Source organism: Mercenaria mercenaria, chromosome 16 (genome assembly GCF_021730395.1).
Source record: "Mercenaria mercenaria strain notata chromosome 16, MADL_Memer_1, whole genome shotgun sequence".
In the NCBI taxonomy this organism is placed as follows: Eukaryota; Metazoa; Mollusca; class Bivalvia; order Venerida; family Veneridae; genus Mercenaria; species Mercenaria mercenaria.
In genome coordinates, this window is record NC_069376.1 from 18190885 (window position 1) to 18210412 (window position 19528).

The following is a 19528-nucleotide window of genomic DNA, read 5'->3' on the forward strand; positions in this document are numbered from 1 at the left end:
AAAAGATTGTTGTTTGATAGTATCATACTTACGTTATGATGCAAACATAATCAGGTTTTGGTTTGTACAAAAATTCCAACATTTCAATCGAAATTCTACAAAATCAGCTGCCCCTCATCAAATTGTACAGAAGTGGTTACATTAATGGCTATGAATTATGAACAAATGTTTGTGGCTGGAAGAGTACGTATCACGGCTACTGTCTCACTTGTTGTTTTCAGCCAAACATGAAAAAATAAGATAAACTCATAAGGAAACTTACCGATGACAGTGGAAATACATTCATCCGGCCATATTTATATACCGCTTCTGCTACGAATCCTCCACCCCGCGGCGTTGGGACCACCGCATTTGCGAAAGCTATTCAAATTTCAAAACGTTAAATATCCATCGAATCCTAAAAGTTAAAATCTGGGTTATCTCAATTAATATAGAACACTTACACAGCAAGATCATAATCAGTGACATAACCGCGATGTTTATACATGGAGCTCATGAACTAACTGTTGTTACGATTATAACAAAGATTCTATGATTTTAGAACTATACGTTTTTCTGGTAGCTTGTGAACCTACCCCTCAAAAAAGCCTTAATTGTACCATAAAGGATTCTATGAGTATTGAATGTGTAAAATTTCAACAGTTCAAGACACGTCACTCGGGCAAAGTTACTTCAATATCCGTCCAAGGATGACTGAGATAAAAGACTAGAAAAGAAAGCTGTCCATAAATTAATAGCACAATCTGCTATACGTTTGTGTTTGTTGCACTTCATGCTTCCAGTGGATCATCTCATGTATTTGGTTTAGTCTTAATGTTCTCTGTGTACTTCTGCTCAGAGTTGTTATATTTCAGTAAGGCATTTAAATATATTTAATACATGTATGAACAGCACCGTCACAGTAGGCATATTTACTCAAATTTGAAAGCATAAATCAGGACATAAAACTTTCATTAAAACAGAGTTGTCAGCAGACCAGAAACGAAAACCATTTTGTAAGTTAGGTCTGGGACCTTTGACCTTAACAAGTTAGCCAGTGACCTAAAACAAAACAAACAGAACAAGAGCTGTCACAGGAGACAGCGCGCTCGACTATTTCGATGCTGGATAGTGAAACTGGGCACATGTGAGGAAACTAGAGCTGTCACTGGAGTGTTTAATGACTCCAATTGTGGATGAAGATATTGCACAATAGCCTGAATCTGTGTCAAAAATATCAACTTAAAGTAATAAGAGAGGTAAAGATAAAATGTATCAAAACACTATATACATGTAAGTATATCCTAAGCTAAAAGGGGCATAATTCATTAAATATTGGTGCCAGAGTTATGCAGCTGTGGGTGATGATGTTAAACAACTATTTTAAGTTTGAATCAAATCCATTCAGTAATAACAGAGACAGATTGAAAGTGCATCAAAACTTAACCTAAAATTCTAAGTAAAAAGGGGAAATAATTCATGAAAAATTGATCCCAGAGTTATGCACCTTGTGTCATATGATAAGGGTAATGATGTTGAACAATCGTTTAAGTTAGAATCAGATCCATTCAGTAATAACAGAGATAGAGTGAAAGTGCATAAAACTCTAACCTGAAATTCTAAGTAAAAAGGGGAATAATTCATGAAAAATTGTGCCAGAGTTACGCATCTTGTGTCATATGATGTATTTGATGATGCTGAACAAATATTTTAAGTTTGAATCAAATTCATTCAGTAACAACAGGGATAGAGTGAAAGTGCATCAAAACTTTAACCTGAAAATCTAAGTGAAAAGGGGGATAATTCATGATTCATGAAATATTGGTGCCAGAGTTATGACTCTTATGTCAGATGATGTGGATGATGATGAGGAATAAGTATTTCAAGTTTGAATCAAATCCATCTAGTAATTACAGAGATAAGGTGAAAAAAGAGAAAGTGTAAAAAAACTTTAACCAACGTGGGGACGCGGAAAGACGCCGACGCCGGGACGAGTAGGATAGCTCTCCTTATACTTCGTATAGTCGAGCTAAAAATAATTTACTTAGTCATTGTGTAAAGTTTGAAAACCAAAGATACATTATAATACTTTCTGACTTACTCTCTGGAACGAAATAAATTGTTAAAGTTAACACGGAGCCCTATGACGACAGTGGTCAGTCATTCAGAATAGTTTGAAAGCGGTACGTATAATACTTTCTGAATTAGAATCCAGAAACGTAAATCCTTTAAAATATACTACACATCCTGTGTGTGGTAAGGTTTGCAATAAATTATTATAACATATCTCCATGGTGATTCTTTATATGAACTCTCAAGTTCCAATTCTTCGTAAACCCTTTGTTGCAGTATATACATATATAAGGGCGCTCCCCTGTATGAACCCTTCGGTGTTCTACCAGGTGTGATGAGCAGTTGAAACCTTTCGTACAAAAGTCACAACGGTACTTTTTCTTTTGTACATCTTCTTTTCTTTGATTTACCAAGCTGAATGTCTGGAAATGAGACGACGTATCTTGTGGAACATCCTGTGAAACAAGTGAAAGATAAAACGAGAGAAAAAAATGTGAGAAAATACTTATAAAATAGATCTTAAATTTAAACCTATGATGTTCTCAGCCTATCTCTCACGAACAGGCACGATCAAACTTGCATGAATGATGTTACTTTTCCTGGTTATTTCTTTGTTTGCTAAGGACGTTTCAATGTGTTTTTATTAACCATCATAAAAGCAAAGTGTAAGAGCCTTGTGGCGACCGTAAAATGTCACCCCGTAGTTGGATTCAGTGTAATCTTTTCTGGTCCTCGATGATCTGGATATTGATAACCGAGTTCCAGTTAAGCTGGTACGAGGGGGCGTTAGGTGTGTTGTATCACTTTTCATGCACGTTGCATCACTTTTCATCAACAAATCCATTCAAACCGAGTCCAGTACTATTTTGCTTGGTTGCAGCATTCTGTGCAAAGGCCCATTTTTATAGACTTTACAATCCTAGGTAATTTGTCATTTGTTTTGTGCTGCATGAGTACTAATGTAGGATGCGGTGAGACAACGCGCCTCCAATGGAAGTAAAGAGCCTAAGTCAGTGTTTTAAGGACAGTGATCGCATATCACACAGCTAAACAAACTTTTTAGAAATTTACTGGATTTCTTAATCCGGCAGTTACTGACAGATTATATTTCATGGTAACACGAGAAAATTAGTTGTTTTTACTATTTTTCCATTCAAAATTGAAAAGCGTTTGTACATAGGTATCGGAGGTAAACTACCTTAATTATGATTCAAACGGTCGTTAAATACGAAGTCATTTACCGTTGTTTATTAGTCAAGATGGTAGGAAAGTTGCCGGGTTCGATTCCCCACTCGGACATGGTTTTTACTTCGCATTTCAAAAATAGTTCAGAAATGAAAGCTCACGTTATTACGTTTACAATATGACAACACTTCATTTTGATAGACAGAACATTTTTATATCTCAGCCCCCTAATTTAACATAATAAATTACTAAATGTCGGAGGTTTAGTATTTCGTGGTACCACGTGACCTGTAGGCGGAGCCTGGCATCTGGTCAATTCCCATGATCCCTCAGGCGGAGCATTCCAGAGGTCACAGCATTCAACTGGCTATGTACTACTAGAACATACCCCAATTCTTCTTATGAGATACATATATTTCCGTTTTGTATTCCAATTTCATTTGACCTCCATACATTTTAAACAACCCTGTGTTTCATATCCAAATGATAACTACCTAACCACAATCTTTATGCCTTCGAATTAGATTTAAAAACGAACCAAAACCAAAATTTACACTCGAAACCTTCATTGTGTGTAAGAATACTCCGATGTGAAGAATCCATCTTGCTGGCTTGCGAAAAGTCTGTGGGTTTAGCCTGGTACCAGCCCATGCCTGAAACAATGCATTGAGAGGTACCAGAGATCGTCCTCGACTATCAAAAGCTAGACAACTCGCCATATGACCTATCTGTCTTTGTATCTATAAATCTATATGACACCAAATTAAGATGTGCATTATCGATATTTCAACTGATCAAACACCTGATGCCAAATCTTAATCTTACGTCTAATGCAACCGGCCTGACACACACGTTCCCTTTTCATATTGTCTACCATGTTATACATCCCACATACTTCGCGACAACTATTAGCTATGCATCAGTCACCGCCCAAAACTATTTATTTAGACAAAAAAAATGATTACATAAATTGTCACTTATGAATATAATGTAACTGTACTAACTTTGAGGAAATCTTTGTAAGGATTATGTTTTTACAATGACATGTTTGTGTATGATGCAGCTTTTCCGTAATAAAAGTTTACCTCAGTTTCTTGTAAATGTGTCAATATCAAACATCATTCTTTCTTACGACGGTTAATGATAGAAATATGAAATTTTGGCATAGTTTTGCAAAGGTGTAACATAGAGTTATGTAACTTGCTATATAAGGTCATCTGATGGTGTCAAAAACATGTGTGAAGTTAGAAAACATTTGGCCAGATAGTTTTTTAGAAATCCTATTATATGTAAAACTTTTAACAAAATTTCGACGTTAAAAGGGCATAATTTTGACAAAATAAAAGCCAGAATTGTGCAACTTGGCTTGTGACGTCATCATATGATACCAAAGACATATGTGATGTTTGAAAAGATTCAGCCTAGCATTTTTTGAGAAAAATGCTTATGTAAAATTTAACTTGAAATTCTAAATTAAAAAGGGAAAAAGGACAATATGAAAGTTAGGTATGTAACTTGGCTTGGAAGGTCATCTCATGATGCCGGAGAATGTGTGAAGTTTCAAAGCATTTAGCTTTGCAAATTCTTAGTTTAAACTGTATTTATTTCCACAAATTGTATATACAAACATGAGTACTATATTTAAATTAACAAAGTTTGATCAAAAGACGTACTTGGCGCCATATAACCTATACTGTGTTGGTGCGCCGTAAAACCCAAATAAATAAATAAAAAGACATACATAAATCAAAATAGTACAAACAAACAAACAAAGAAATTTTCAATCGAATGGATTGGAAAACAAGCTACTTAAAACTTATATGAATTCCGCTCCATATTGCAGATTCTTAGAAACCCGTTTCCATGCAAACTTTATAAAAGATGAAATTCCAAGTAAAAGTGGGGGAAAGTTATTACTATCATCATCATCATCCTCATTATTATTATTATTATTATTATTATCATTATACCAGATTTATATAGCGCCCTTTTCATGATAACACGTTCAAAGGCGCTTTACATATAGCAAACCTATATAAATTTGGTATATTAATAAAAAATAATATTTGAAAAAAAAATCAAATAGTCGAGCTAAAACCTACTCTGTTTCACGAGTTATGGTCATGTTTTGGACTTTGGAAAATTAAAACAGTTGTTTGTTTACTCAAATCCTTCATCGGTTGTAATCCAACTCAAACGGAATTTGGTATAGATAAAAACATGAAGCCGACATGCGTCTATCATCGATGATTACATTTAGGGCCCTATTTTTGAACTATTGACTTAAAACATGTCTACGTTGCGTACTCCATATCCTCCCAAAGTTTCTGTCGAATTCTGAGGAAACTCAAAGCTCAACATCAATATGCTGGACATGCGTATTGTCGGGTCTTTCATATATGGATATAGTATTATTTATATATGACCCTGGAGGCATATATACTGTTTTAATGAGCACGTTGCATTTTCTTGTGTATTAAATACCTCTGATATTTTGTTATGGTTCTTCCAGTTGACCTGAAAGTTGGTTATGCTAAGTGCTGTGTGGCGGCCGTAAAATGTCGCCCCGACTTCATCTCAGTGTTACTATATTATCTAGTCCTTCGGGATCATTGATTTCAACCCAATTAGATTTGAAAATTGAATACTGCTTTAACCGGTGCTAGATGGGCGTGGGCAGTGTTGCATTTTCCACTATGCTCATGAACAGGCTCGATCAAACCGAGTCTGCAATTTTCACTGTTTGCCTTGTTCTCGGTGCTTCCGGGGTATCTACTTTCCAGATTTTATTTACACCATCCAAGTGAATATTCGTATATTGTCGGGACTTTCTTTTCCGGTATTTAAGTCTTCCCCTACCCCCCCCCCGCCCCCCACGGGGGAAGACATATATTTATCCCCTGTCCGCCCATACGTCCCACTTCATTTCCGACCAATAACTGGAGAACGATTTGACTAAGAAGCTTCAAACTTCATAGGTTGGCAGGGCTTATGGAGTAGACGACCCCTATTGTTTTTGGTGTCACTCCATCAAATGTCAAGGTCACAGGGGCCTGAACATGGAAAACCATTTCTGATCAATAACTTTAGAATCACTAGACCCAGAATGCTGAAATTTCATGGGATGATTGGTTATGCATAGAATATGGCCCCTATTGATTTTTGGGTCACTATGTTAAAGGTCAAGGTCACATTGGACTGAACATGGAAAACAGTTTCCATCAATAACTTGAGAACCACTTGACCAAGAAAGTTGAAACTTTATATAATGATTGGTAACGCGGAGTAGATGACCTCTATTGATTTTGAAGGAACTCAAGATCACAGGGGCCTGAACATGGAAATCTATTTCCAGTCAGTTACTTTAGAACCACTTGACCCAGAATGTTGAAACTTCATAGGATGATTGGACATGCAGAGTAGATGATCACTATTGATTTTGGGATCACTCTATTAAAGGTCAGGGTCACAGGGGCCTTAACATGAAAAACCATTTCCATTCAGTAACTTGAAAACCACTTGACCCAAAATGTTTAAACGTCATAGGATAACTGGTTATGCAGAGTAGATGACCCCTATTGACTTTGGGGTCACTCTATTAAAGGTCAAGGTCGCAACAGACAGAACATGAAAATCCATTTCCTGTGAATGACTTGAGAACTATTTGAATCTTCAAACTTCATAGGGTGATAGGACTGACAGAGTAGATGATCCCTATTGTTTTTGGGGTCACTCCATCAAAGGTCAAGGTCACAGGGGCCATCTGTCCGTCACACTTTATTTTCGATCAGTAACTGGAGAACCATTTGACCTACAGCATTCAAACTTCATAGCGATAGGGCTTACAGAGAAGACGACCCCTTTAATGTTTGTGGTTACTAGATCAAAGGTCAAGGACACATAGGCCTGAACATGGAAACCATTTCTGATCAATAAATTGAGAGCCACTTGACCCAGAATGTTGAAACTTCATAGGATGTTTAAACATGTAGAGTCGATGACCTCTATTGCTTTTTGGGTTACTTGATCAAAGTCAAAGTCACAGGGACCAGAACACGGAAAAGGGTTTCAGATCTATAACTTGAGAATCATTTGACCTAGAACTCTCAAACTTCACAGGATAACAGGACTTAAAGAGAAGACGACTCTTAACGTTTAATGGATCACTTGAGCTAAGGTCAAGGTCACAGGGTCTGAACAAAGAAAACTCTTTCCAACTGATAACTTGAGAACTACTTGACCGAGAATGTTGAAACTTAATAGGATAATTGGACATGCAGGGTAGAGGAGCAATACTGATTTTGGGGTCACTCGTTCAAAGGTCAAGGTCATAGGGGCCTGAATTCCATTTCATAACTTGAGAGCCACTAGGTCCAGAATGTTGAAACATGTTCATGTCCGATTATTTTTCTGGTTTTGGACTTTGAATTATCACAATACGTCAGAACATTGTTAACTCCTACAACTGCTATCCAATGAGGAACATTAGCTTGTTACTTCGCTTGAGAAGTTGTATGATAAAGCGAAAGGATAACCAAATATTACATTCGTCTCTGTCAGTTGGATTCCTCTGACTTTTTAGTTATAACCTTTATCCAAGATGTTGCGGTAGGTCAAAATAAATACGCTTTTTATGTGTAGGTTTCTAAATAAAAATGATTATTCAAACCTAAATTTAGCAGAGGGCCACTAAAAGAAAACCTGTCCTTAATCATTTGACAATCCAATGAAATTTAGTATAGATATTGCTTTTGAAAATTACAAAGAAGTCAACGATAAAACAGAGGAAGGACCAATCTACTTCTTGGACATAATCAGGGGAAGTAACTGACTAATGTTCTCCATTGAAATGTAACCATCATCAACTTAGGGTTGACATGCGCAAAAAAATTGAAAAATAAGAATCAATGGCCGTGCTCCTCTTTTTGAATTAAAAACATTACCGTATTAAGCATTTGGGGAAAATGACATTCAATGCTGATATCATTGTTAATTTGGTACATTTGTTCAAAACATGTTTTAATCAAAATCTGCCTCGAAGGGTACGTTAGATTAAGAAGTAAATGTAGTTGGCACGAAATGACACTCGGTAATTTCTATGCGGTAAATCATTCTCGGTATTTATTTCGTAATTTTAGTAATTTAGTATACAAATCTTAGAAATTGGGGAAAAAACGTTTCTGCTCTTTTCCGATCTAATTTAAAGTGCATACACACATCCAGCCCATGTTAAAGAACATGTACACACCCAGCCTATGCGAAAGCACGTGCACACATTCTGCTTGTGCGAAAGTACATACTAACAGACTGCATATGTGAAAGTACTTTTCTAACAATAATCTAAAGCAGAAAACAAGTGTTAATATACCTTTAGTGTTACATAACAACTACATGGGCCGACCAAGTTTTTATCAATGTTTTTGTTGTCAACTCAGTAAATCACATGAACCATGTTTATACGAATACTCGAAACAATGTAGTATTCTAATTTTTGTCAAAGAAATAAAATAGCACACTATTCTGCTCTTATACCCAGGCCTATTGAGCTTGTAATTATTGGATAGGAACCAAACCAAGACGTTGTAAACATTGATCAGTTGACTGTTTGCCCTATCAGCACAGTCTTATCATTAGAAAACACTATTCAAATCACTCCATCGACACAAAGTATACTTATTAGTATGAGCAAATATCCTAAGCTTCCATGCACTGTTCCTTTTCACTTTGAACATACTTCTCTTCCTTCAGTTTTCTGAAAGAGTAGTACTAAGCCATAATTACAAAATATAACATGAAGCCACGTCTATCAATATGATGTACACAGTTCAATATATTTTTTCAACTTTTCTTACAAATTTTCTTCACTTTAAATACAAAGAATGTATTCTGTACATGTGCAAGCGCAATGCCCCTTTCCTTTTAAATCCTGTTTTACACACTTTGCAGGTATGAGGACGTTCTCCAGTATGTATACGCCTATGTTCATTCAGATGGCCTGTTTGCTTGAAAACCCTTCCACAGAACTCGCAGTCCATTCTTCTTGACTGTTGAAAACCTGGATCATGTTGAAGCTGGTCCGTATCTTCAATGTCTCTGTCCAGAAAAACTTTAGTTTCTTCAACACCTGTAAAAAGAAAATTATAAGTCAATGTGAAAGATAGTCAATCCCTTTCACCACTGTCAACTATGGAACGGAACAATAATATTAGCTACATTAAGAAACTGAAATTAGGACAGTTACATCTTCTGATGACAACAGAGATTTAGTGCGTTGAATTCACGTGGAAAAAAACGTATCTGAAACAAGCTGGACGATGCACGATGTAATGGTTCTAAAGAATAAAAGCTTTAAACACAATAATCAGAATGCATGTCGCTCAAACTGTTAGCGCCATGTAACAATGTTACCATTGAATATAAGTATATACAATATCATAAAGGTACTGTATTTTGAGTTTTTTTTTCACATAAAGGACGTCACAGAAATGCATGGACTATGACAAATTTAATTATCAACTGAAATTTAAACACACTGACAAAGCTATCGTCAAAACTGAAAATACCAAACAGATTTACGAAAGCATGCAGCTACAAGTAAAAGCATTCAAACAAAACAACAACTGAATATGCTTAATGATTAATATGATTACACATTACAAACATAAGAGGTGTGATAAACAGAAAACTGCAGCTTCTTTTTAATTATAGGAAAATTACTCTGATTTTGTTGTGTAGACTTTGATTACATTTGCTAAAAATCATCCTCTTTTTAGCAAAAAAAAACTATATATATATAATAAAATTTAACTGACAGTGATCCGCGAAAACCAAAAAATTGTGTTTTGGGTATAGCACCGTTTTTCAACGTTGTTTCGTTATGTAACCTAACCAGTGTTTATTGATTCTGTACAAATATTAACCTGTTATGTTAACTTTTCTAGTGGTGGAGGAATGAATTAAGACACACCCTATAAATCTGAGCTCTCTCTACGGGGCTCAGCGGGTGGGTAGCAACTTTTGAACAACTGAAATATTAACTGGTTTAAATTATATTTTCCAAACATTTCTATGGAAGAAGTTATGAGTGAATACAATGAATAACGTAATGTCAACTCAGTTCCCCAACCATTACAAGGAAATAGCATAGGATGGACAAAATTGCAGGTCTTACTTAATAAATTAAAAGATAATAACTCTGGTCTTATTTTAACAATTCTAACTAAAACATTTTCATAACTTATAAACTAAAATTATACATAGCTAATATGTAAACGAACTATGAAGAGACATCAGAAACAATATTAATGTTGACATTGTATGATACAAAATTGCCCAAAGAAAATGTTTTATCGAATTATTTTTTTTTAAAGTCCAATACATACATGTGCACTTGATGCTACCATAATTTTAATCGGATGGAAACAGAAGGAGAGGAATTCAATAGGTAATATCAATAAAGGAGCATAACTTAAGAAAAATAAACAGAAATATACTATAAAGTATCAAAAACATGCACATGTCCATTCTATTCTTTTGATGTATATCAATTTCATTTGAATGAGATATATAAACAAAAGTAGGTCACTAGGAGGACTCAGTCTGTTCCAAAAATAAGGATCCCCATTTCTACATTGTTCTCAAATGCCATAAGACATAATTCCCAGAATAGATCATTGGGGAATTACTAGTAGCTATGGGTCCACCATGACGTAGTTGCACAAAATTTTATTCATTGGTTAACTTTAAAATACCCGTAGAACATACAATAGAATAATTCTTGTGCTAAACATGGTAAGTTATATTTAATATTTACTTCAATGTAAGGTACAAGAACACGTCATGGCATTCGGCGATAAATTTTCCGTGAAATTTTGTATTCTCATTTTTTATTCTGGCACTCTTCGGCCGTAAATAAAGCTCAAATGAGCAATGGTTTAGTGACAATCAGAAAATGCCGATATCACATTCGGTGGAAACGTTAATGGGACGTAAACTATCAGTTCTCATTACGGATCGACTTTTCTGTAAAACAAAAACAACAACAACAAAAAACGAAAAGAACAACAAAAACATTATGCGGTAAATATGTAGTACCACGTTATCCTGCTTTTCTCAAACTCGCTACTTTTTCCTCTAGAGTTTATTTCATTCATTCATTCATTCATTCATTCATACAACAATTAGGACGGGGTAGAACGTTTATTGGTCATTTATTATTAAAATCTAAACACAAACGAGCATCTAAGAAGTCTCCCATGGTTTTTTTTTTGTCCCGTCGGATTTTGGTCCTCCCGCAGGACGACCCGTGGGTGTTTTCTCCAGCTTTGTCGATTGTGGCAGAAAAAAAAACAGTGGGATTCTTTTAAAAATATTATATTATATTTAAGTGCTGTGATTTATCTCTCTAAGGTTACAAACTTCATGTTACGTCGCATTAAAATGAATTTGACAAAATCTGATTTTCTCCCACGAGGAATATCTCCCCATTTAGATACTGGCGCATTCTCCCGCAGGATTATTATCCTGTGGGATGTTTTCATCCATTTTCAAAACGGAAGTTTTCACAGATTCAGGATAGGTATTAACACCCGTTTTAAATCAGTAATCTTAAATTCATTGTAAAAGAGATGGAAAACTCATGTACTGCGCCTTACACATTCGTCCGTCTCATTGAAAATAATTTGTAGTTTATCTTGAATTTCAAAATAAAGAAAAGCTAGAACCTTAAAAACATATGAACACTTTTACAACATCCCGTTGGAGAAGAACCCTGCTGATTTTACAGGGAATACTTAATTTTAACAAGAGCACCGCCTTGCGGGTGCTGACGCTCATCTGATTTTTTTTGTATAATAGAAATATTGTCCTACCCATGATTTTCTAAGTCTAAAAAGGGCCATCATTCTCGCAAAAAGCAGGATAGAGTTATGTTTCTTGATGTACAGTGTCCACTTATGATTGTGAAAAACTGTTGCAAGTTTTAAAGCAATAGCTTTGATAGTTTATGAGAAAAGTTGCCTTAAACATAATACTCAACCAAGAAAATGATTTTCTAAGTCCAAAAGGGGCAATAATTATTGCAAAAAGCAAGATGGAGTTATGTTGCTTGCTGTACAGGGTCAGCTTATGATGGTGAACAAGTGTTGCAAGTTTCAAAGCAATAGCTTTGATAGTTTAAGAGAAAAAGTTGACCTAAACATAAAACTTAACCAAGAAATCTGATATTTCCTAAGTCCAAAAGGGGCCATAAATTTTGCAAAAAGCAGGATGGAGTTATGTTTCTTGCTGTACAGGGTCAGCTTATGATGGTGAACAAGTTTTGCAAGTTTTAAAGCAATAGCTTTGATAGTTTAGGATAAAAGCTGACCTAAACATAAAACTTAACCAAGAAAACTGATTTTCTAAGTCCAAAAGGGGCAATTATTCTTGCAAAAAGCAAGATGGAGTTATGTTTCTTGATGTACAGGGTCTGCTTATGATGGTGAACAAGTATTCCAAGTTTCAAAGCAATAGCTTTGATAGTTTAGGAGAAAAGTTGACCTAAACATAAAACTTAACCAAGAAATCTGATATTTTCTAAGTACAAAAGGGGCCATAAATCTTGCAAAAAGCAAGATGGAGTTATGTTTCTTGCTATACAGGGTCAGCTTATGATGGTGAACAAGTCTTCCAAGTTTCAAAGCAATAGCTTTGATAGTTTAGGAGAAAAGCTGACCTAAACATAAAACTTAACCAGGCAACGCCGACGCAGACGCCGACAACCGCTCAAGTGATGACAATAACTCATCATTTTTTTTCAAAAAATCAGATGAGCTAAAAAGAATTTTCTTTAAAATTTAGGGGAAAGTTGGGGGTGACAGATTTAACTGAGAGATACTAACATACAACAAGAGCACCGCCTTGCGGGTGCTGACGCTCATCTGATTTTTTTTGTGTAATAGAAATATTGTCCTACCCATGATTTTCTAAGTCTAAAAAGGGCCATCATTCTTGCAAAAAGCAGGATAGAGTTATGTTTCTTGATGTACAGTGTCCACTTATGATGGTGAAAAACTGTTGCAAGTTTTAAAGCAATAGCTTTGATAGTTTATGAGAAAAGTTGACTTAAACATAATACTCAACCAAGAAAATGATTTTCTAAGTCCAAAAGGGGCAATAATTATTGCAAAAATCAGGATGGAGTTACGCTGCTTGCTGCACAGGGTCAGCTTATGATGGTGAACAAGTGTTGCAAGTTTCAAAGCAATAGCTTTGATAGTTTAAGAGAAAAAGTTGACCTAAACATAAAACTTAACCAAGAAATCTGATATTTTCTAAGTCCAAAAGGGGCCATAAATCTTGCAAAAAGCAGGATGGAGTTATGTTTCTTGCTGTACTGGGTCAACTTATGATGGTGAACAAGTGTTGCAAGTTTTAAAGCAATAGCTTTGATAGTTTAGGATAAAAGCTGACCTAAACATAAAACTTAACCAAGAAAACTGATTTTCTAAGTCCAAAAGGGGCAATAAATCTTGCAAAAAGCAAGATGGAGTTATGTTTCTTGCTGTACAGGGTCAGCTTATGATGGTGAATAAGTATTCCAAGTTTCAAAGCAATAGCTTTGACAGTTTGGGAGAAAAGTTGACCTAAACATAAAACTTAACCAAGAAATCTGATATTTTCTAAGTACAAAAGGGACCATAAATCTTGCAAAAAGCAAGATGGAGTTATGTTTCTTGCTATACAGGGTCAGCTTATGATGGTGAACAAGTATTCCAAGTTTCAAAGCAATAGCTTTGATAGTTTAGGAGAAAAGCTGGCCTAAACATAAAACTTAACCAGGCAACGCCGACGCCGACGCCGACGCCGACGCCGACAACCGCTCAAGTGATGACAATAACTCATCATTTTTTTTTCAAAAAATCAGATGAGCTAAAAACGGGAGAAAAGACTTGAAAATAAGTGCAGAAGATACAGTCATAAATGTGGCCTTTAGAGTTTTAACATGCTTTTCTTTCGATTTGACCTTGTGACCTAGTTTTTTACCCCAGATGACCCAATATCTCCTCCAAGATTTTATTGAGAGTAACATTCTGACCAAGTTTCATTAAGATTGGGCCAAAATTGTGATCTCTACGTCGTAGAGTGTTAACAGTCAAATTGTTGACGACGGACGACGATCACAAAATCTCAGCTTTGAGCACGAACCTGAACTAAAAACAACAGTCACAGATCAGTACTGCAGTATTCAGATAATTTCCAAAGGTTATTTTCTTCGTAATAAATACAAGTATATATGTTTAATAAGTGTTATGCAGGGTCATAGTTACACTAATCTGTGATACTTCAAGCTAATGTCTTTCCCTCGCTATGAATATTATATACGTATACCTATATTTTATCTCTTCCTACTAAGTCACATGCATTTTTTTGGCAAATACAGCGTACTTGATTCTTAAACTTCAGAATGCCTATCTGTCAGTAGAAATGCCGGTAATCAATAATCTATCAAAACAGGTGATGATTTCAAAAAATTGCTCTCGTTTTTAAAAAAAGGGAACCACATAATAATGCTTTTAGATACGTTCTGACTGCTTAGAGCATGTGCTAATTAGGGTACATATTTATTCTCGGATCCTAATAGAGTCTTAATGACAAGTAATTTATTTGTTTTGACCGTTCCAAGGCGGTGCCCCTATTTTCAACTTGTTTTCTGTTCGTCTTGGATTTTGTGTTGCGTATGTTGTCTTCTTTGCTGTTAGCGTTTCTTTTCTCTTTTCTCCTCACTCCCCTTATCGTCCCTCCCATCCTTTTCCTTTGCATTTGTGCTCTCTTGCTTTGGCATCCTCTCTCCTTCTACTATGGATAAGTTATCATGCCCATATTGACTCTGGTTGCCGGAATCCATAGGCTGTGCCCGATTTTTTTCCTGCTTACGTGTGTGCGTGTGTGTGCTTGTGTGTAAGTGTGTCTTGGGTGGTGCCCTACAGTGTTGTTATATCTTACTTGTCTGTTTGTTTATCTACGTAGGTTATGTGTGTGTGTTTGTCATTTGTACGCGAGTGTCTGCGCTGCTGTGGTTTACGTTGTAGAGTAACTGTGATTAAGGAACGTAGCATTCCCTTTTGAATATTCATCCTAGTTCCATTTTCCCCTTCACACCCTCCCCCACCCTTTTCTACCCCCTACCTCCCCCTTTTTCTATATTTTGCATCAAATCAAAATGTTATTTATTGCATTTTGAAGCAATTTGTCTATAATAATTTTCCGTTACAGCTTCTTTTTGTTGTGGACCTACTTGCAAATGCGTGGCTCTAATACTGCGTTTGTGGTGCTCTATGCGTCCGAGAAATCGACCCTTACCTATTATCTTTTGTTGGTTTTAAAGGTGGCATTTGATCATGGCATGCCTTCGCTGTGAGCCTCCGTGATCTCTACATATATACTGTATTTAAGCTGAGTTACAATATTGACAATGATTAAGAATATATACAATGAGAATTTACATAATATAAAGAAAAACGAAGACTGCTGAAGTGAAGAGAATGCACAATAAATGAATACGGGCTGTAGCGGTTTGTTGCCCACCAAAGAACTATCATTTTAGATAGTATACTCTTAAACAAATTTAAGTTTTCAGAATATCTGATATCAAAAGGTAGTGGGTTCCAAAGTTTAGATCCCGAGTAGGCCAAAGATATTCTGCAAAATTCAAGTCTAGGTTTTGGTACTGTAAGTAGTTTTAGCTTATCTGATCTCAGTGACCAATGCTCAGAGTGAGTAAAAAGTTTTTCCATATAATCAGGGAGTAGCTTTATGAGATTTTATTCGCTAAAATGTTTAGACTGGTATCTGTTTTGTTATACCTTGAACATTTATAAACCAATACATATTTAGAAAGCCTTTGAAATTCCTTAACAGATAAACAACACTGATAGACAGTTCAGTGTTATTGGCGAAGTACAGCCAAAGCATCGGGGATATACCTATATGGTAGATGAATGCTACATGTGATAGCATATAGCACTGAGCATCAAGGAGTCAGGGCAATCACAAAGAGTTGCAAATTCAATTAACAGGACAGAGGCCGAGCATCTATGCGATAGGACTCGTATGTTGTTGATTCAAAGACATTGTCTGACGGGAACTTCAACAAAAAGACCAGTCAAGTATAGAGTCTCCAGCCTATAGGAGTTTGAGCTAATTATTATTAACTGAAGGTTGTTAGTTTGAAACATCTAGTGATTTGCCTGATCCCTGAAATTATCTAGGCCATAACAAAAATCATCTACAAATCATTGGTATACAAATCATTTAGGCAAGGTAACCAGAGGAAAATTTATGTATGCGATATTTGGTCTCATCAGCTATACGTTTTAACAAAGGACATTCTACACCAAGACATAGTCACCTTAGCGATTAAACCGATTTCATTGTTCAAGATACTAAAGGCGTAGGCACTTCCCTGGGTTATATAACTCGTATCCTGACAGGAACTGCGTCTCAGATTTTTTTTAATTTGACCTTTTGTATGGTTAAGAGGATATACACCTCTGTCACTGCACATACAAGGTCATAACTTCAATTTGAAGAAAGGTACCATAATCATGTGAAACGGTTCCCTCAAGAAAGAAATCGAGGGCTTAGAGCGAAACTGGTCTATCTGCTTCTATATACAGATAGACCAGTTTTGCTCTAAGCCTCGAATACGTAAAAGATGCAGAAAAATTTTAGGTAAAAGGTTTCTGAAAACCCTTGGGTTTAAAAAAACTGAAAAACGACTGAGGTTTTTAGTGAGGGTTTGTCTTTTTGTTAAATCAGGAAAAAAAAAATTTTCCCTTTTATGCATGAAGAGATATCAACGGGGGCCTTTTCCAAAAAAATGTATAAACCTTTTTAAATTTAATAAAAATATAAACAATTTCTTAAAGCGTTAACGGAATAAAAGTCACATTAAATAAATGGCTACAATCCGGCTTTAACTGTCGGGAAAACCTAGAGTACAATTCCAGAAAACTGGATATAATTATTTCAAGCACATGTGGGACAGCTATATAGAGCCATCAACCTATAAAGCAATTGATGTATACCATTGACCAGATCAGAAAATAATTTGAACTCATAAAGGATGAGGATAAGTGATTCGAAGATCTGCGACCGCCATGATTACTCTGCCAGTAGGGAGGTCGCAAATTAATTTGTAGTCTGAAACATCATATATATCCATGTGCCATAATTATTCAGTTGTAAATAACAGCAACGCATCGTATATTTTACATAAATATGTCATATACATTAAAATAATAATTAATCGGTTGGTATTTGGCCAATAGTTTAATGATAAGAGGACATTATAGTTATAAAGTTAAATGAAATCATACATTGACAAGTTTTAAAAACAAGGAACGTGTAAAGCCTTTTCATATTCGTATATACAAGAAGTGGACCGATGTTATTAAACAAGCTTTTAAGTGGATTTAAATGTACATAATACAAGACATGTCAACAACAAGGTCTGATTACACATTAAGGATTAACTAATATGACATTGATCATGATCAAATATGTTGATCCTATAACAAAGCCTATCAAAAGGAACTGAATCGTACACTTCAAATTTTGTATATTTTGTAAAACCTTCTTAGTACAACGTCTATAACATAGCCATGTGGTCTTTCTATACCCGAATTAAGCAAGGTGACCTTGACTTAGGTTAAATGGTTCCTTTTTAACATGGATTTTCATATAGGTTTTTCAACGAAAAACTGAGTTATAGATGGGTTGTCGTTGGTCGGGCGGGCGGCGCCGGCACGTACAATCAACTGGTGTTTCGGTCAATAACTTTGTTTCCGGTAAAGATATTTTGAATAAAACTGGTATGTATGTAGGCTTATACTCAAGACATATGGCTCCCCCAGGGATTGATTTGGGTTCGGGTCAAGGGACAAGGTCAATGTACTTAACAATAGGACAAAGGGATTTCGTGTCAATAACTTTGTTTCAGGTAAAGTATAGTTGATAAAAACTTGGAATGTATGTATTCTTTATCAAGACAAAGGTGGGATTGATTTTGGTGTTTTGGGGTCAAGGTAAGGTCACTGTTATTAAAATAGAAAAGGGTTCGGTCAAATAACTTAACTAGGAATGAGCTATCATGTGAAACTTGGTGTATAGAAAAACTTTATATAAAGTTGTTGTTGGGATTGATTTTGGGCGTTTCTGGGATCAAGGTCCAAGGTCTTGTTACTAAAAATAGGGATTCAGGGTTGGGTTGTGCTTAAAGTGTGCACGGTGATGCAGTATACTTTTTTATATTTATAAAAGTGTTGAAAACCTGATTCGTGGCATTGACGCGTTTCTTGTTTTTATGTTAAAATAAGGAAGAAAAAAAGATGGGTTTAACGCCGTTTTTCAACAGTATTTCAGTTAAGTGGGCAGCTAAGCTTACCAATATCCCGGGATTATGTACCAGTACAAAGCTGCTCTGCAAACTTCCCCAAATAATCAGAGGTGGAGGACAAATGATTTCAGACCCAATGTCTTTCATCAAATCGCCACGGACAACAAGCGCATCGCTCGGGGATCGACCTCACAAGCCACAACCCTTCTATCTGTGCTAAGCGGGCGGACTAAAGAAGAAAGGAAAGAAAGAATAAGCTGTGATAACTTGGTTTGAAATATTTCTACTTTAACATTAGCAATATCAAAGAGGTACCATAGACTTTAGAAGTGTGTAGATTTATTTAATTTTATAATGTTTTCAGATCAGATCTATACAATATGTACGTGTTTTGACATCCACTTTACTTCAGAGTTTAATGATGAAACAGCAACCCAGTTACATATGACATCAACTTACTTCAGAGAGTAATGTTAATATGTATATACATCAACTTAAGATGCCTATGTAAGCGAAACATGTTCTGACAAGACTTTGTTGATCTGTGGATTTACACTATCCAAATTTAATCGTGAAAAAATCCAATGCCACATGACTTTCACTTTACTTCTGGGTTTAATCGTGAAACACCAAACCAGATAACTTTGACGCCCACTTTACTTCAGAATTCAATCATGAAACATCAACCTAATTATACTTGGTCCACTTTTTCTTCATGAAACACCAAAACCAGTCACCCATGTAATATCACCAAAGTTATTCTTGGGGATAACTAATCATTCAATTCTGATTGAGGGAAATATTGTTATTAAGACTGGGAAAACGGCGACCTCTACAGCACCAATAATAAAACTGACTACATACAGCACATGACACACGTAGATGGGCATGTTACACGAAAACAGACACAGT

At 35.7% G+C, this 19528-nt stretch overlaps 1 protein-coding gene across 1 annotated transcript in view; it reads right to left on the bottom strand.

Annotated features, from left to right (window-relative positions):
- The window catches only part of LOC123541498 (zinc finger protein 62 homolog), an 85328-nt gene that overhangs the window by 23697 nt on the left and 42103 nt on the right, over window positions 1-19528 (bottom strand). The window contains exons 11-12 of the mRNA XM_053525791.1: window positions 9177-9361; window positions 2263-2570 (exon numbers count right to left, since the gene is read on the bottom strand). Of these exons, the coding sequence (XP_053381766.1) occupies window positions 2263-2570; window positions 9177-9361 (493 nt within the window). The remainder of the gene's footprint in view (window positions 1-2262; window positions 2571-9176; window positions 9362-19528) is intronic.